The following is a 19,535-nucleotide window of genomic DNA, read 5'->3' as shown; positions in this document are numbered from 1 at the left end:
AATAAAATTCAAATTTTATTAACGGAAATCGGCTAACAGTAACGGAAAAAGATTTTGGTTGTCACATAAGTCTTTCTTTATCGGAGACGGATTTCTTTTCTATGTTTCCCATTCTTCGACTACCTCTATCTTTTCTCTGCTTATCGTTTCTGTCACACCCCCGGCCGAGGCGGCGGAACACGTCGGGCTGTGTGACTAAGTTCATGGATCACAGGCAAATTGAATATACAGCATAAGTACAACAATAAACAAAATAGCATTCATGTTCCATCTTGATATTTGAATACAAGGTTTTACAAATAATAATAATACATGAATTGCCTTAACAGGTAGGCATATGATACAACAACAAATAAACTTGGTCACCTGTAATCCAATCTGTGTTGAATGTCTGTTTAGTGTTTTCCTGAGAATACATGTAGTTTTAAAAGTCAACACAAAGGTTGGTGAGTGTCACAGGTTTTCTGCTAACGCATTAATACTTTTAATAAGTCTAAAAAGTATTATCTTTGTATGTATAACGATCGTTAAAAACGGTATTTGCAAAGAGTCTTTAAAAGCCAAGAATGTATTTTGATATGAATAAATTCATGCTTTTAACATGTACTTGTAATAACTCCTTGAAAGTCAAAATGAATGCTTTGTATAAGTAATTTTCATACTTAAAATGCACTTGTAATGACTTCTTAAAAGTCAAAATGAATGCTTTGTATAAGTAATTTCCGTACTTAAAAATGTATTTGTAATGACTTCTTAAAAGTCAAAATGAATGCTTTGTATAAGTAATTTCCATACTTAAAAAAATATACTTGAAGGCAACTAAACCTATGGTTGTAGTAAGAGAGAGAAATTCGTGTTAATGTTTTTAGTGAGTTCTATAATCGAGCTATGGACGAAAAGTACCCCTCCCTACGACGCTTCATTGGACGTCGTAGTAACGATCGTAGACACATATCACCTGCTACGATTGATCAGTCGATGGTTGTAGCTAGCAACCGCAGGTGGGGTTGTCGACCCCATATAGATCTATACATATGTACCTCGCTCCGAAGATTAACGATTATAGCAGTGTGGGGCAGGCTAAGTGATTAAACTCAGCTAATGAATAGTAGCGTCTCACTCAAAAACCATTAACGAAAAGTTTGTGAATAACTCTCAGCCCTAACTTAATTATAGTTAAGTACCGGGCATAATGAATTTTGTAGTATAGCATTTGTAAAAGCCGAATATGATTGACGTATTTATAAAAGTATAAATTACTCGCTTTTATAGAGATGTGTATTTCAACATAACGATCTTGTATAAGTGTGTAAAGCCTTTTGTATAAAAGTATTCATGTATAGAAGTCTTGAAACTTGTATATGTGTGTAATACTTTAAACTTTAAACTTGTATATGTGTTTAAATACTTTAAACTTGTATATGTGTGTAAAGCCTTATGCATAAAAGTATTCATGTATAGAAGTCTTGAAACTTTGAAATACTTTAAACTTGTATATGTGTGTAAAGCCTTATGCATAAAAGTATTCATGTATAGAAGTCTTGAAACTTTGAAATACTTTAAACTGGTAGTATGCATATAAACATATAAATATACATGTATAGTAATATCTTGAACCATTAAAATACTGCACAGTTTCATAACGTACTTGTTATAATATAAAAATCATAAAACTTGTACTTGTTATAATATAAAAATCATAAAATTTTGTATCATGTAGTATCTATTGTGTGAAATGGTAATTTCACAATAAAACAATAAAATAATCGTAATACGTATACGAAAAATATAATCTAATTTATTGGTAACAATATAGTAAGTTATTAAATAATAATATTTTTATAAACTAGGCTTTTCGCATAAAAAGGTAATTTGTATGTATAAACAAAATATATTGGCACATGTATTCCCCCCCCCCCCCCCCCCCCCCGAAGTAATTGAAATATTAAAAAGGGGCCGTAAGCACTCACCCTTGAAGCGTGAGTTCGATTCATACGGTATTCGGATTCCTTTGGGAAACTTGTCATAAGATTTGTTACGTGACATTCCTCGTTCGTAAGACGAATCTCCGAGTATATTTGTATTTCCTAATAAACCAAATGGTAGTTTTGGTATTAATTATTAAGTATACGGTGGTCTTTCTTAAAATGAATAAACTCTAGGGTTTGATTTTGCCAAAATCATACTTCAGGGACTGATATTGAGAATTATTCTCAAGACAGGGGTTAAACATGTGCATTTGAAACTGTTTTTAGGGTATTAGGACTTAATTCATTAGGTTTTTTTGGGGAAGGGACCAATTCTGTTTAATTTAAATACAAGTTTGATTTAGCTTTGACCGGGTCAAAATCAAAACCCATTTGTTTTATCGGGGCTCCATGACCGATCCACACAAGTGGATCCGTTTACAAAAAGGATCAGGCTCTTACCCCTTGTTTATTTGTGTGATCGGGTAAGGGATACGATCCAACCCAATTGAAGCCACGAAGGAAAACAGAGGCAGTCGGGCAATAGAACGAATGCGGCCGAACGAGAGGGGAACACGAGGGAAATCGAAGGCGACAATCGGGTGGGGTCTTTGATCCATCGTCTGATTCGAGAAAGGATAAGTATAACCAAACTCGGTAGCAATCGTCGATCCCACGTATGGCACCACCAATGTTTGGCTTGGTTGGGGAAGGAAGAAGAAAGCGATGGCAGGTGCGGTGGTCGATGGTTCTATGGGTGTTTGGCTGTTGTTGATTGTCAGAAAGAACGAGGGAGGAAGGAGTTGCAGCCATCGACGTGGGTGGCGACAATCAGCATCTCCGATGCGCTCTTCTTCCCTTTCCTTCGTCGCCAGTAGTCATGTTTTGAGGGGAAATCAGATCCTCGATCCTTTGACTGGTCGAGATGGGAGAAACAAGAAGGGAAAACGACCATTAGTGGGGATGTTTGTGGTATTTCTTATCAGATCGTAAGGAGGGCAGCCACCGGGGCAGAAAAACCCAGTGGAGACCAGGTAGCAGCGATCGGCGGTAGCATCACCGCTTCCTTCCTCTTCTCTGGCTGCAGTAGACCGGAAACAACCCACAACAGCAACAGTCGACGGTGGCTAACAGGTAAAAGAAAGTTCTTTTTCTCTTTTCTGTTGTGGATTGAAATCGATGGGGGGTATTTGAGATGTTTGTTCTTGATTATTTTGATAGAAAATTGATGAATGGGATGGTTATTTTGATAGGAATCGATGTAGGGAAAAATGTTTGGGTTTGGTTGTTGACAGAAATCGTTAGGTTGTTTGGGTTGGGTGATTCAAAGAAATTGAAGAAGGGAGAAACAATTGTTTTGTTGTTTCATTTGACAGAGAAGTACAATCGGGATTGTGAAATCGACCGGAAAGAATACTTATGATCAAACTTCCATTTGGAGGTGTTCTTGGTTGGGAATGAAGGTGCAAGCAGATACAAAAGGATCGATCAATTTTTCTCTGTAAGGGTTTTATTTTTGTTTGATTGTTTGTGAATTAGTATTTGATGAGTAGAAGCAATACCATACAGTGCTTTCCTTACCTGCCTGTGAACTGTGTGTGAGTTGTAATGCAGGTGAAAGGAAAACGTGGGGAGGAAAGGAGAAAGGTGAAGTGTAATTTGAGTGTTCAGGAAGAGGTGAAAAGCACTTGCACTTGCACACGAGTGATCAATTTTGTTGTACAATAATTGTATAATCAAATTTGTAAAATAAGTGTAAGATCAGTATTGTAATTGTTTTATTTTATTTTATTTTATTATTATTATTATTATTATTTTTGTATTATATATTTGGTTCTTTATGAAATATGCATATAATTTGTAATTAAATAATTTTTCTATGTACTTTATGTATGCATTGGTTAAATTGGAATGTGGAGAAATATAATATATTTAACTTGTTTTCTTTTATCCATAAATGGACATATATTTGAGGATATATATTTGATTAGACAAATCTTATTAGTATACACATGTATGTATACTTAACTTTTACAAATCATGTCTTGATAAATATAGTCTATCTTTCTTTTATTATGAGTTTGTTACATAATTTATGTAATAACTATGTATAAAATTAAGCTAATACCTTGGAAAATGTAGAATCATTAATTTGTTAAACATTGGTTTCTTAAATTAAAAATTATAAGAGTATTTTCATTGTTAAAATTCATTTTAACTGGTTTGGATTTTTATATTTTTCCGAAACACATCACCAATCATATAAATCATGTCGAAATCAATATTTTCATGTTTCGCGGTTAATAAATCTGAAAACGTCTGATTTTTCAACTTTTATAGATATTTTTATCAAAAATATTTCAGATATGAAATTAAATATTAGGCAATAGCCTAAATTCAAAAATGCTTTCAGAATTTCTATTCGAGGTGTGCAAGTCCTTTAATGGTTAGAAACGGTTTTTGATAGTTTCTAAGAAAATCAGTATTTTACTGGTTTTCGATTCTTAAAACGGTCGTATCTTTCGCATACGAACTCCATTTTGGACGTTCTTTATATTTTCGAAAACAGGGAAACGAGTTCTACGAGACTAGAGTATTTGTTTTTCTCACAACGGCTTAATATGATATTTCAGTTTTTCAGGCGCACTCCTAAGGTTGTCGTTTGAGCTGTTTGATTTATTTGTCAAATTAAACATTTGGAAGTAAGATACCATCTGGTATCTTATAATAGTTGGAATAACTCATTTATTTTATATTAGATGCACTAAAACTCAATGAGTCAATTTATCAAGAGACTTACTGTGAACTTGACCGTTCACAATCTTTGACCTAAATTCCGGGATGTCACAGTTTCTTCCATCTTTTTCTTATTTACCGGGATTAATTGTGACACCAAATACCGGAATTGAGCCAACATCGGGTGAGGTTGAGACCCTGCAAACCCGATTTGGCTTTTTGCCCGAGCACGAGGTGCAATTGTAGTGACCCTAATTATGATGACATGTGCGGAATAGTAAAGATCTATTGAATCATGAAAACATCAAGAACACAAGGAGCAAATAAAATCAGTTTTAAGCTCCGTTAGAATAGTAAAAGTACAAGTGGGTATTGAATATTTCTCTCACTAAAAGTAATCACTCCAAAATGGGTCTTACTTAATGGGAGTCACTCGCTTCCTATTTATAGGAAAGACTCAGTCCATTACACATACTAGAGGGTAAGCCACATCCAAGGAGAACTTTGAACCCTAACATTCTCTCCCTCAAAGTTAGGATTAGATGTCCCGGCTTCAATTTCCAAATAAGCTTGCGTGATTAGGACCAACTCCCCCTTGAAGTAACATCGGTCTTCAAATCTGCAAATGAATACCCGAGAAGCTTCGAATACCCATTTCTACATTCTCCCCCTTTTTATAATCAAGAAGTGATTATAAAACCCATAAGGGATGAGAAGCGATAGACAAATAAACTTGACGAATCTCCCCCTCGATGTGTGACAAAAATGAAATCGCGAAAATCTTACACAAAAAACAATCACGAAAAGCCGAGAAAAAATTTCCAAATTTTGTGAAAATTTTGATTTTTGGATGAGAGTTGCAGGAAATTCGAAAACTAGCTAATAACTGTCAACTTTGCAAATTCTGCAGGGACCCATTGTGTCAATTTAGCTTCCAATTATGATGACTTGTGTGGAATAGTAAAGATCTAGTGAATCATGCAAACATCAAGAACACAAGGAGTAAATAAAATCAGTTTTAAGTTCCATTAGAATAGTAAGAGTACAAGTGAGTATTGAATATTTCTCTCACTAAGACTAATCACTCCAAAATGGGTCTTACTTAATGGGAGTCACTTACTTCTTATTTATAGGAAAGACTCAACCCATTACACATACAAGAGGGTAAGCCACATCCAATGAGAACTTTACACCCTAACAGCAATATCCTAGAAAGGGGGCGGTTATTTCCCATCCGCCAGAGGGTAAGGTTGGGGTTCCTATCCCGATCTTTGAGCCAGGCTTGAGGCTACTGAAGACCGACTTCTTTGACGAGATTATGCGTCAATATGGATTTTCTATGGATTATCTGACTCTAAATGTTGTCAACAAGATAGTCAGTTTTGAAATGGCGTGTCGAGCCCTGGGAGTGCTTCCTCAATTCTAGGCCTTTAAGTACTAATTTGACTCCTCCACCCAATACGGCGTTCATACTTTCTCTCAACGGCGGGGCATTCATGCGTTCATTATTAACCAGAAGGCACCCAAGAAGAACTAGCAAGACAAGTGGTTGTGGGTTAATCGCAACTTGGTCGGTTACGGCTACCCTCGCAAGACTAGTTTCTCCGACCGGACGCCTCAGTTGTCGGGTATTTGTTCTCATCTTTTGGTAGCCACCCTGCACGTTTAGCAGCCTGAAAAAAATAAAATTTTATTGACCGTTTTACCCCTATAGTAGTGTAGTACTAACTAACACTGTGTAAAGTTGACTTAGAGTGAAGAACATTTCAAAGTGCTCTCGTTGGCCTACATCAGTCACATATATAATCCACTCAGCTTTTTCCTCATTAAGCCGATACCTAGATATGAAAAAGAGAATGTTTCATAATAGTGTAAAAAGACGAAAATGCCCTCAGATTTAAAGAAAACTAACCACAAAGCTGCAAGATCTGTTGAAGCATAGTTGAAACCTCCATCTCTTTTCACAACAATAAGAGGGATCTTTTTTCCTTCAATGAAGATCACTTGAGCTCCTTCACTTTCTTCAATCAATCCCCTTTCCCTTAGCAAATCTAGAGTCCCAGGAATGTATGGATTATAAAAGCTTTCACCCTGAAAATAATGGAAATAAATATAACGAATTTTATATCAAGAGAAAAAAAAAAGTGGGCTTGTCTTTAAAAAATAAAAATAATACATTTTCTTCTAAGTGGCCTCCAAGGTGTTGATATACTTTTTCATAACCCTTTCGACTTATCTCACAGATCTGTGCCCATGCTTTCCGAAATTTTTCCTCACCACCCTATTTTTTTTTTAAATTTATTATTATTATTATTTTATATCAAAAAAATACAAAATATGCTAAAAAGTTGGTTATTGACCTGCATACTGACTACTGCCTTCTGAGCTCTCTCTTTGAACTCATGATCACTATCAAATCTCTGCTTTTGGCCTATATTTATCAAGTGTTGAAAAAGTTTCTTTCTTCTAAGGGGTTCAAAGTCGGGTGATCAATAAAATAAAAATTAAAAATTAAAAAAAAAATAATAAAATAAATAAAATAAAAGAAAAAAGTAGAAGTAGGATTTGAATGGTATGCTTGGTGATTATTCTCTATGAAAGATTCGGAACAAAAACGTACAGACCTTGCCAAAACAATTACAATCAAATAACAAATTATTAACAAGCACCAAGTGGTATTCACCAACTGATCTTGCACATCAATTAAATGATTTTTCAATAGAGTATGTCTACTTGGTCAACGGAGTAGGTCTAATTGGGGGATGCCTACCAAATATTCTATAATTTGTCGTTTTCTTACTTAAAACCCTTAATTAACCCCCTCTCCTAAGTTCATTTCTCTCATGTCATGTATTTTGCATCGTTTCAGGGCTTTCATCCTCGAGGAATGTTAGCATAATCCATCATCAATAAAGCTTTTGCCAAATTTGTCTTAAAAAAGGTAAGATTTTTTGGTTATAACCACTCGTTAATGATTCTTTCATCGTATTTGATCTATCCTTGTTTACAAGCTATTACTCTGTTTCAGCAACATGAATAACGGACCACCATCGAATACGAAATGGTTATATGACAGTCCAATAAATTCTGAAGTAGAGACCAAGTTGAGGCGTCTCTTGGTCGAATTAGGGAAAGCTGATAAAATACTTGGAATCCAGGTGCATACCACTGCCCCAATATAATTGGTTTACTATAATTTGTGTTGTCATAAGCGTACATCTTTGAAAAAAAATTACAGTTTCCTTTTTAATTTTTCTCACCCCAGAAAAGTGACACAATAACACCTCTCTTTTATGTGCAAAAAAATTTTAGAAGTCAATGTAACAAAAAAAATAATACCTTAATGTCACATTTACAATTGATAGATGGCCAAGGTAGCCATCACTTGGTAAGGGTAGTGGCTTCTCATTGAGAAGGTCCCAATGTCTCACAAAATGTAATTATGTCCCATCCAAGAAGGTGAGACATGATGGGAGAGAGACTGTCAATTTCTTATCTTATCTATGCAAAAGACATTAATACCCTTATTGTCCTCATTCTCAAAAATAACGTTGATACTCTCCTTCTCGTCATCTTTTGCGCAAAAGACGTTAATACACTTCATAAAAAACTAGATATTGTAAAAGATTGCAATTGTTTGCCTAACTAGAAAATGTGGGATAGGGACTCACTCTTGACCTTTTGTTTGCGCAAAATACATAAATGCCCTCGTTATCCTTATCATTGAGAATAACCATCAAAATCATGTCTAATCACGGCTAGTTTTGTCCCCTATATGATTAGTTTAGTATATATTACTTGTATTGCATTTTGCATGCATTGTAAGAGAACTGAGGGAGGGGAACAAAATTTGCAACTTTTTCTCCCACCAAACAATTTGCAACAGCGGACGCAGGATTTCATAATAGGGGCGTCACAGGAAATTTTATTAGTGTCACAATAGTAGAAGAAAATAATTTCGAAATTTTTTGCACTGCGTACTAGAAAAAGCAGGCGTTGCCAGTGCCACTACTAGCACCCATATAGATAACACTAGAAAGATTTTGCAGTCGGTTAACTCCTATCCCCTGTAAGAAATGCCCCATATAATAGTTTATACCGGCAACATGAAGTTTCAATTTGGCGCAAGCTATATAACTATCTAGAAGCTTGAATTAGTCTGTGTTTTATGCCTACATCACTTATTGGTTTTTTTTATTGTATTTTACAAAAGAAAAAAAATTTGCATGTTGTTTGTTAGGTTTGTGCCTACAAAGACGGGAAAGTGATCATTGATACTGCAGCTGGAGTCATGGGAGCAGATGACCCTCGTCCAGTTCAGCCTGATACCTTATTTCCTGTTTTCTCTGCAACTAAGGGTGTCACAGCAGGAATGATGCATTGGCTAGCCGATAAAGGGTATATTTGTCAATTGTATATATTTAGCACCCATGAAGGGATCTGTATGGGATCCTGTCATGCAAGTAAATATTAACCAACATGCATATTCATCATAGGAAAATGAAGCTTGACGAAAATGTTGCAAAATTTTGGCCGGAGTTTGGTACAAATGGAAAAGATCAGATAAAGGTTATCCCTATCTCCCAATGTTTCTTTTCTCTAATTTTTAAACATCATCTTTATAATCTGATTTCACTAGAACAAACATTAGTGAAACGTCTCCAAGGGTATCTCTGTAGAAACAAGCAAGGGTTAACGGATTATCAGTATGAGAGTTTCAATTCAAATTTGGATTGGGCTCCTTGTGGGCAACCACTTAATCTAGTAGTGTTGTGTACTAAAACCCTAAAATGGTAAATCATAGCGTTAGATCAAATAACAAGATGACTAATCAAGAAATGCGGAATGAAATGATGTAAATAACTCTGTAAACTCTTTGATCGATCAAAAGTACGAGTACATGAATGAAAAAGGCTCCAATAATCAGAGAGATTATGAGCACTAATAATACAACCGATACTCAAAACTAAGATGCACACCTATGTATATTTATACATACATAAGAGTGTAGTACATGACCAATCATATTCAACACATGGGCATACACACGTGATGAGTACAAACAAACTGCTCCCACTAACCTACGCTAATAGTTAGGAGCACTATTTTAAGCCCACTTGATAATTTTATACCAAATGAGCATAATATGTCCTACCAACTACTCCGTCATTAAAACAAAACAGCTTTCTTCATAACGATACTTTGGACCTCCACATTTAAGCTTCCGACTATCACAACATAATTCTCAACTCAACAGATAGTTTATGGTTTAGGTAACTTTTACATAAGATTTCCTTTTCTTTTTTGCAGATTCATCATGTACTTAATCATACATCTGGGCTGCATAATGCTCTTGCGGACATCTCTAAAGATAATCATGCGTTGTTATGTGATTGGGATGAGTGTGTAAAACGAATTGCAATGGTTGCACCAGAGACTGAACCTGGTCGTGAACAATTCTATCATTATCTTTCGTATGGCTGGCTTTGTGGTGGGATTATTGAGGTATGCAATTACATACATCTTCTGGCCAGTTTTGGGCTATTTTCAATAATACAGATGAGGAGGACATTTATGTCTTTTACATGAACTAGAGACTTATCTTCGTCTCATGCATGCGAAAAGCACTACAACTTGTCGTGTCGTGTTTTTCATCTTCTTGACTTGAACATGAAGGGTATTGATATGACATATCGTTGTCTTTTTTTTTCATTATTTTCATTGATCCTTACATTTTGAACATGAAGCATGCATCCGGGAAGAAGTTTCAGGATATTCTTGAGGAAGCCTTTGTTCGCCCACTTAACGTCGAAGGCGAGTTTTATATAGGGATTCCTCTTGGTAAGATTCACAAAAAAACTAACAGAATACCAATGGCTTGCACCATTTATCCATTAATGTAGCCACTCAACTAAGTCTTGTAGTTATTGAACATTAAAAAATAATAATTTAAAAACTCACCTTTCTTGGTTACCCGATTTTCAAAAAAAAACAGTAATTAAAATACTTAAAAAGAAGATCTTATCAGAATTTTATCGATTTAACCACCTAAGTACTCTTCTATGATTATTATAATAATAATTTGGTGGCTAAATTGGTAAAAATAATAGTTTCAGTGGTTAATTAACTCGATAAAATTATGAAATTGTGTCGTGCTTTTCTATATTTTGCATGACGTTCACATTAGGAAATAGTTTTTAAACGATCAAAAACCATAATTGTTTGATCACTACCGAATAAAATTAGGTGGTTAATTTGATAAAATGGCGCTTTTATGTATTCTTCCATGTCTTTTTATTTAGAACAACAACAATCATACTCTCTATTGTACACCTTCAACCACTTGGGTTGAGAACACCAAATAGCCCTTTAATTGTATTCTACCGTATGTCTATTAGTTCATAAGAAACTTTTGTTTTTATGTGGAATTCAGGTGTGGAATCTCGTCTAGCAAGTCTTACGTATGATAAAACTGAATACAATATGTTCGCTGCTCTATGTGAAAACAGTGAATTCAGGTCTGAGTTTGCCATGCCTTCCTCTCTCTCACCTGACATGCTTGCAGACTTTATTCCCTTATCCAACACCCTCAATATCCGCCGTGCGATACTGCCAGCCATTAACGGACACTTCTCAGCCCGTGCATTGGCTCGCTACTATGCCGCCCTCGTGGATGGTGGTGCAGTCCCTCCCCGCCATTCCTCCACCCTCCCACTCCTCGGAAGCCACCCTCACCACCCCACATTACCTTCCAAGAAAATCTCCGATTACCAGAAAGATGAAAGCACGGACAACCTCACCAAAAACCCTAAATCCGATCCTTACATCAAAATCCAAGAAACCAGCAACACAAGTGACAAGATCGATACTAAAATTTTTAGCAGCGCCAGCGCAAAATCAAAAATTCATGATGCGTTCTTGGGAAGAGGAGATTATAAGGATTTAATCCTCCCGAAGAGTAAAATTGGGCTTGGATTTTGGAAGGCTAACATGATCGATGGTTCGCTGATTGGGTTTGGTCACGCAGGTGTCGGTGGTTCGACGGGATACTGTGACATAAACAACCGCTTTTCTATTGCGTTGACCCTAAACAAGCTCTCTTTTGGGCCTTTGGTAGCTGAGATAATCCAGTTTGTTTGCTCGGAACTTGATCTTCCTTTACCAGAAGATTATTCGGGATCTTCGAAGTTCATCAAGAAACCGATGATCAACTAATGGGGTTTGATTGAAACGTGCAGTATTTGATTTTGGGAACCTTTTTCATATATGTTAATCTTCTTTTCACTAAAGTGTAAAAAAATAGTAAATTACATGAATGGTCCCTATGGTTTGGGGTGATTTATGCGTTTGATCCCTAATTTATTTTTTTGACTCAGAAGCTCCTTACAGTTTGTTTTTGTTACGCGCTTGATCATTACTGTTTGTTTTTGTGACGCGTTTGGTCCCTGTATTACCTAAAAATACTATTATTTAAATAGGGAAAAATGGTGGGGTATGTAAAATAAGGCGAAGGGAGTGGGGTTGGGGTGTGTTTATTTAAATAAATTAAAAAATCAATGGCAAAATAGTTTTTTTGGTAAGACAGGGATCAAGCGCGTAACAAAAACAAACTGTAGGGACCTTTCGAGTTAAAAAAATAAGTTAGGGACCAAACGCGCAAATTACCCTAAACCATAGGGACCATTCGTGTAATTTACTCTAAAAAAATGCATAAATTACTCTAAAAATTTGAACTTTACAATAACTTTATTATATTTTATTTGGGGTTTCGCTTTTTTCTTCTATGATCATATATAGCAAAGAACAATATCCAAAATTATTGAATAAAAGTCTTTTATGAATATTTTTACAATATTGTTCGTGAATATTAATCCTTGTGGCTTCTTCTTACTATCATATATCTTACCACAAGAAAAAGAAGTTACAATCTTATGTAATAAACCATTAACCACAATTCTATCGAACACGTTGAAGGAACTGCCTAAATCATAACATATTATACCAATTGTTACAAACAAAATTCTAAAGACAACACATCATCAACTTCAAAAGAGTTCTCTCTTAAAAATCATAAACCAAAACTTCTAAAATACGATTTATGTAAAAAGCCAATTTTATTTATTTATTTAAATAAAAAAATAATATATGTTCAGGAACCAAGTAGAGAATTCGTTACTATAGTCAACAAAATCCATCCAAGAACTAAATCAACAAACCAAAGCAGATGATTTACAGCAAAGAAGTTGAAGATGCACCAAGTGCACACCATCTTGCTGCCTAGATATTTTAACGAATTATTGGCTATAAATCATCTTGCTGCCTAGATACGACATAAATAAATAAATAAATAAAAGTGACTAATACGTTGTAAAACAATATTTTTTTAGTTTAGCATATGGTTTTGGTCTTTACATCATAAACTTGTGTTACAATCATATTCTAATAACCATGGGAAAAAGTCCAAAACCCGACTCCAAAATCAGAAAAATGACTACCCATATAAATGTTTACAACTCTCAAGGGTGTATTGAGCTTCAACGGAATTCTTCAGGGTCCAAATTGTAAAATTAGAGATCAGATTTTGTAGACAGGAGTAATCCCCAAAAGATGGAAACATTTCCTCATAACGACAGCAGTTGCCTCACACAACAATAATCTGCTTGTTTCCTCAGCCGACCCAACAACCTACCATAAAATTTTTATATAAAATTTAAAAAAATAATTTAAAAAAAAAAAAAAAAAGATTATAACAAAAATGCATACCTGGCATTCAGAGTAAAAACTGGTAAACTTCTCGGATAAATCATAAAGATATTCACACAACACATTGGGTAACAGATTTGTGCACGCCTCTTCCACAACCTGAAAAGACAATGTACTTTTATTCATTTGTTTATTATTATAAATTAATAACAACAAATTTTGATAATATATATAATGCTTTAATAAATTGAAAAAAAAAATGAAAGTAGGATGAAGGAATACCTCAGCAAACTGGAGCAAATGTAATCCAAGTTTGCGTTCTTCATCTTTCTCCAATATTAATTGTCCAGCCTGTCACCATTGAACAATAATTATATTTAATTAAAAATTTTATAAAAAAAAGTTGAAAGAAAAGGAAATAAAAATCTTACCTTTTTCAACTCCTCAATGTCTTTACCAGATTTGCGAATAATTGAACATATTCGAGCATGTGCATATAAAAGATACACAGCAGTGTTTCCCTATTTATCAAAGAGTGTAATTAAGTAAGAAAAAATAACAGTACTAAAAGTTTAGATAAATAAGAAAATCAAAAATAAATGATAATAGGGTTAATCTCATAAAAGACTTTATATGTTGTGTTTTTTCCAGATTAAACCTCATCTTTATTTTAAATCCTCAACTTTTTTGGTTTTTCCTGAAAAGCCCCTCACATTTTACAACTTTTTTTCGCTCAAAAACACCTTATATTTTGTGTTTTTTCCGGATTAAACCTCAAATTTATTTTTTTGCCTGAAAAAGACCTTGTATTTTTTCATTTTTTCCGAAAAAGCCCTCAACTTTGTATTTTTTTTCCAAAAAAAAAACCCTCAACCTTCTAAATGTTTCCAAATAAACCCTCAACTTTTTTAGTTTTTCTCAAAAAACGCTCAAATTTTCAATTTTTTTTGGAAAAAAATGACTAAAAGGGACAAATCGGAAAAAAAAAATACAATGTCTTTTTCAGTCAAAAAATAAATTTGAGATCTAAACCGGAAAAAACACAAAATATAAGGTCTTTTATGAGATTAACCCTAAATAACATTTAAAAAAAATATTAAAGAAAATGACATCTTAACTGATATAATGTAAGGAAAAAATGAAACCCTTATTTATAGCTTTACCCAAAAAATCAATAAACCATGTTTGCATTAAGTTCATTAAGTAAAAAAGAAAGAGCACCTTATCATTAAGCATCTGATCAAAATTGAAGGTGTAATTAGTCAATCTATTGTTCTTCAAATCCGCATACCTGTCAACAACACAAAAAATAAACAAGGGCAAATTTGTAAAAACTTCTATACTAACCAAATTTTTCTGCATTAAGTCAAAAAGAAAGCCTTACTTAACAGCACCATATCCAACTGCTTCAGCAGTATGTTCAAGCTCCTCAGCAGTCCACTCAGCAGCCTTGCCTGATATAACAGAAGATATTTTAACAAAAAGACAAAATTACAAAAATACCCCTTTCATCATCATCATCAAAAGACAGTCATATACCTCGTTCCACAAGTGCAGCTTTACACCTAGTTTTAGCTTCATCAAGCAAATCAACCAATTTAACCACTTCAGTGCTTCGAGTTCTGAATCTCTTTCCATCATCACCAAGAACAAGTCCAAATCCTACATGACTTGTTTTCGGGTATTTGTTCTCATCATTTGGTAGCCACCCTGCACGTTTAGCAGCCTGAAAAAAAAAAAAAAAAACTTTTATTGACCATTTTACCCCTGTAGTAGTGTAGTACTAACTAACACTGTGTAAAGTTGACTTACAGTGAAGAACATTTCAAAGTGCTCTCGTTGGCCTACATCAGTCACGTATATAATCCATTCAGCTTTTTCCTCATTAAGCCGATACCTAGATATGAAAAAGAGAATGTTTTATAAAAGTGTAAAAAGACGAAAATGCCCTCAAAGACAAAAACTAACCACAAAGCTGCAAGATCTGTTGAAGCATAGTTGAAACCTCCATCTCTTTTCACAACAATAAGAGGGATCTTTTTTCCTTCAATGAAGATCACTTGAGCTCCTTCACTTTCTTCAATCAATCCCTTTTCCCTCAGCAAATCTAGAGTCCCAGGAATGTATGGATTATAAAAGCTTTCACCCTGAAAATAATGGAAATAAATATAACGAATTTTATATCAAGAGAATTAAAAAATAATAATAATAATACCTTTTCTTCTAAGTGGACTCCAAGGCGTTGATATACTTTTTCATAACCCTTTCGACTTATCTCACAGATTTGTGCCCATGCTTTCCGGAATTTTTCCTCACCACCCTATTTTTTTTTTAATTTATTATTATTATTATTATTTTATATCAAGAAATATAAAATATGCTAAAAAGTTGGTTATTGACCTGAAGACTGACAACTGCCTTCTGGGCTCTCTCTTTGAACTCAGGATCACTATCAAATCTCTGCTTTGATGCCTTGTAAAACACCTATCAAAATCAAAGTTCAAGAAAAGTGTTTGACTTTTAGTCAAATGATAAAATACCCATCAATATGATATATATAAAAAGGAATATGTAAATAAATTTGTTCACCTCAAGCTCTCCAATGGCTTGATCATTAACTTCCCCACTAGGGAACTTCTCAAATAGGAACTCAATCAACATTCCAAACTGTAAAAGAAAGGAAAAAAAAAGGGATTAGATTAAACATTTTGTTGTAATCAAAAAAAGATTTGATAAGTGAAACATGTAATCAAAAAAATATTATACCTGAGTGCCCCAATCACCAACATGATTTCTCCTAAGAACATCAACTTTAGAGTACTCAAGCATACGGGCTAAAGTGTCTCCAATAATGGTAGATCTTAGATGTCCCACATGCATTTCCTTTGCGATATTGGGAGATGAAAAGTCCACAATTGCCCTTTTCACAGGAAGCTTTGGTGCCCATGTATCAATACCATCTTTCAGCATCTTTTGAATGCACTGCAGGGGTAAAACCGTAAAAGTAAGTAAGCAAGATTAATAATAGGTTGAAAAATGGAATGCAGGGAGAAATTTACCTTAGCTATCCATTGCTTTGATAATTTAACATTTACAAAACCAGGTCCAGCTATGGAGCATGATTCTATCATGTCAGATGCTGGAAGATTTCGCATGATTGCCTACATATAATAAAAATCATATAACAATGTTAGAATTTAGAAAAGTATCTAAGATTAGTTTAATATTTGGAAACAAAAAAAACAATATTACCTGTCCAACTGGTTGTGGACCTTTGAAATCAGTACCCTTGCCTTTTATTTTAGCCCATAAGCTCATGGCATTGTTGCTATTATTACCAAATGAAATTTCTAAATTAGTACAAGAAAAATATGCAAAAAAAGATAATGATGATGATGCTACAAAAATACTGTAATTATATTTATATACCATTGGTAATCACCAAATTCTTTTTTGGCACAGGCGGCGATTAAAGGCACCACCTCTGGCTCCTCAGGGATGGTGACTTTTAGTGAGATTTCAAATACTTTTGCTATTTGTTCTTTAAGGCTCCCTATATTTTCTTCCTGTTTACACAAAACCATTGACACAAATTTGTTTTAGTATATGTAAAAGTTGATATGTTGATGATAATGTGAGTTAATAGGCTTACGTTTGCAGCTGCCATGGTTGATGTTGAATGTGCCCACTTAACTGGAAAGTTTCTTCTAGATGGTTTTTTCAGAATACCTATCTAGTTTTGCAGTAGCAAAAATGTAAGAATTTCACATATTCATAATGTAAGTAAACCAATTGAGAGTTCAGTTTCTTTACTAACAAAATGGTTAAGCAGATTAGAAGTGAGAACTGATAAAAAGTCGGTTATATCAAGTTATTGAGAATCCACAAAGCAACTTATGTTTGTTTATCTGCTTTATTCACCATTTTTTTTTACAATTTTGGGCTCGTGTAACAATTTAAGCTCGATTAAAATGCAGAACAAAAGAAAACTATGAAGAAAAGAAAGTGTCCGATTTCATCGATTTAAAGTGGCTAACTCAAACGATGATGATTTATATCGCAGTTTATCTGACATCCTAATTGCATGTAATAACTCCGCATTCTTTTAACAAAATTCCTTTAGCATGTTATAACTAGGTTAGAAGCAAACAGTGCATCAGATTACTATCACATTATACATCTACTGTAGACAAACACGGATTTCTAATCACAATTTATGTTACAATAACGAATTTGGACAAGAGTAACGAGTTGAAGAAGACGATAGAGAGAATAGATTGAACTTACAATTACTGGACGTCGAGGTAGACCAGATATGAGGATGAGGAGGGGGGCGGAGGAGAGATAGGCGAGGAGAGAGAAAAGATTTCTCGATTAAGAACATCTCAACGTTAGGGTTTTTTGAGGGTTTTAATTGTTAATTTGGGCTTTTTCTAAAGAATAGTATATTACAAAATTAGTCACTACCCTTATATATCCACCACAAGGTTAGTCCTTTGACACTCGATTTAAATCTTTTTACTTGAATTCGATAAGTTTCAACTTATTAAGCTCCGTTATTTTAACAAGTTTAATCGGGTAAAAATGTAACATTGTAACTTATACAGTTATACCCGAACTGAATTGCAGTATTTAATTTTGGGTAGGGTATTTTTAAATATATCTGAACTTTTTTTAAAATATATTATAAATATAATTTCTTAGTTTACATTTTTTTTAAATTAATTTTAAGCAAACATTTTAAAGGCATTGTATAATAGAAAGCAGTTTTTTTCATTTAGTAGTTATTTGTTGTAAACAAATAATCCGATTATTGCTTCAATGTTTTAGAAATTAAAGAAACTAGTTTTTAAAATGAAGACTAAACGCTTAATTTTCCCATAAACTGGTTTATAATCTATAAAGAGATTTATAATTGTGTAGTTGTCGTGACAAATGTTGGCAATTTAGAAGCCATCAAGGACAAAATTGTAAATTTGGTCTCTAAGGCATGTCAACAATTAAGACTTTAGTTTAAAAAGTTTTGGAGTTGCATGGTCCAAAATAAGAATTCTATTGCAGATTTAGTCCAAAATTGTTTGAAAATATTAAAGAAAACTCTAAATTAAAATCTCTCTCTCTCTCTCTCTCTCTCTATATATATATATATATATATATATATATATATATATATATATATATATATATATATACCAGAAGAAAAAAATATATCTCAAAAATTGGATCTTCACTTCTTCAATTCAATAATCTGTTTACAAAATTAACAAAAATAAATAAATGCAGAACAAGTTCTTCAAAAAAATAAGTTGTTACAACAGCACATCCATCCCACTCTGATGATACTTATTCCCCTCTATCAAATATGTTACAACAACATGAAAAGAGTTCCCAGCCAGAAGAACAATGTTTGACTGAAAAAGTCAAAATCGGACTTCGATTTCAATGGAAGGAAGAAAGGGCAACCACCCTTAGAAACCATATCCTGAATCCCATATGAAATTGCCTCAAATTGTTTGAGTGAAAGTGGCGACATCCATTTTTCATGGTTCTTTTTCAGGTGAATCTCGATCGATTTTTCAAAACTCATATGCTTGAAGCCATCGACGTTGATTACCACATCCGTCATGGTTTTAATCGATGTTTTCGATAATCTAAATCAGATCTAAGTTTGGGATGAATATCCCCATGTTCTCTAAGGACTCGTTGAGTTCTTGTTTGATGATTCTGGAATCTTTATTTTTGTCGAACATCTGGAAGATGTGGTGGAGCTGGTCAGAATCCATACAAGAAGAACGTGATGTTCATGGTGGTAGGAGTAATAAATAGTGGTGGTGGTGGTAAGTTCGTAGATATATTGTTGGTGGTATGGATTGTAACAATCATCAAATAGAAATCAGGTGAGAAGTAATGGGAAAAATTAGGGTTCTAGCAAACATGGATGAAGATAAAGTCTTTACATTCGCAAAATAATTGGTTCATCAGATCTGTATTAGGGAAGAAGAAGAAGTGGGTTTGGGGGTTTGACTTTTCTTTTTTTACTGACGAGAGAGAGAGAGAGAGAGAGAGAGAGAGAGAGAGAGAGAGATAGATAGATAGGTGAGATTTTATTTTTTATTTTTTATTTTTAAT

The 19,535-nt window shown here is 34.0% G+C and overlaps 2 protein-coding genes and 2 long non-coding RNA genes across 5 annotated transcripts; 2 read left to right on the top strand and 2 right to left on the bottom strand.

The window, feature by feature from the left end:
• Window positions 1-235: 235 nt before the first annotated feature.
• On the bottom strand, window positions 236-2,537 carry LOC145115918 (uncharacterized). The gene is made up of 3 exons (XR_013711765.1): window positions 2,430-2,537; window positions 1,971-2,087; window positions 236-406 (listed from the first exon to the last, which is right to left on the bottom strand). It is a non-coding gene; the product is annotated as an uncharacterized LOC145115918 (long non-coding RNA).
• A 427-nt stretch (window positions 2,538-2,964) lies between these two features.
• Window positions 2,965-3,792, top strand: LOC145115916 (uncharacterized). Its single transcript, XR_013711764.1, has 3 exons — window positions 2,965-3,101; window positions 3,221-3,468; window positions 3,582-3,792. It is a non-coding gene; the product is annotated as an uncharacterized LOC145115916 (long non-coding RNA).
• Window positions 3,793-7,533: 3,741 nt separating this feature from the next.
• LOC145115533 (uncharacterized) lies at window positions 7,534-12,089 on the top strand. Its single transcript, XM_079051829.1, has 7 exons — window positions 7,534-7,644; window positions 7,732-7,861; window positions 8,944-9,101; window positions 9,200-9,272; window positions 10,014-10,208; window positions 10,451-10,544; window positions 11,137-12,089. The coding sequence occupies exons 2-7, from the start codon at window positions 7,736-7,738 to the stop codon at window positions 11,916-11,918; spliced, it is 1,428 nt and encodes a 475-aa protein (XP_078907955.1). The 5' UTR covers window positions 7,534-7,644; window positions 7,732-7,735; the 3' UTR covers window positions 11,919-12,089.
• A 975-nt stretch (window positions 12,090-13,064) lies between these two features.
• Window positions 13,065-17,833, bottom strand: LOC145115369 (arginine--tRNA ligase, chloroplastic/mitochondrial-like). 2 transcript variants are annotated; one of them, XM_079051645.1, is made up of 18 exons: window positions 17,694-17,833; window positions 17,059-17,135; window positions 16,836-16,972; window positions 16,659-16,734; window positions 16,466-16,567; window positions 16,173-16,388; window positions 15,996-16,073; window positions 15,807-15,890; window positions 15,622-15,726; window positions 15,375-15,553; window positions 15,219-15,303; window positions 14,946-15,132; window positions 14,791-14,860; window positions 14,628-14,697; window positions 13,838-13,927; window positions 13,689-13,757; window positions 13,467-13,565; window positions 13,065-13,388 (listed from the first exon to the last, which is right to left on the bottom strand). In XM_079051645.1, the coding sequence occupies exons 1-18, from the start codon at window positions 17,788-17,790 to the stop codon at window positions 13,278-13,280; spliced, it is 1,932 nt and encodes a 643-aa protein (XP_078907771.1). In that variant the 5' UTR covers window positions 17,791-17,833; the 3' UTR covers window positions 13,065-13,277. The 2 variants fall into 2 exon arrangements, with proteins under 2 accessions (XP_078907771.1, XP_078907772.1); XM_079051646.1 differs by having other exon boundaries at window positions 17,059-17,139; window positions 17,694-17,820.
• Window positions 17,834-19,535: the final 1,702 nt, after the last annotated feature.

Source organism: Lactuca virosa, chromosome 5 (genome assembly GCF_052849685.1).
Source record: "Lactuca virosa cultivar CGN04683 chromosome 5, Lactuca_virosa_CGN04683_v6, whole genome shotgun sequence".
Classification (NCBI taxonomy): Eukaryota; Viridiplantae; Streptophyta; class Magnoliopsida; order Asterales; family Asteraceae; genus Lactuca; species Lactuca virosa.
This window is presented reverse-complemented; position numbering and strand designations above follow the sequence as displayed.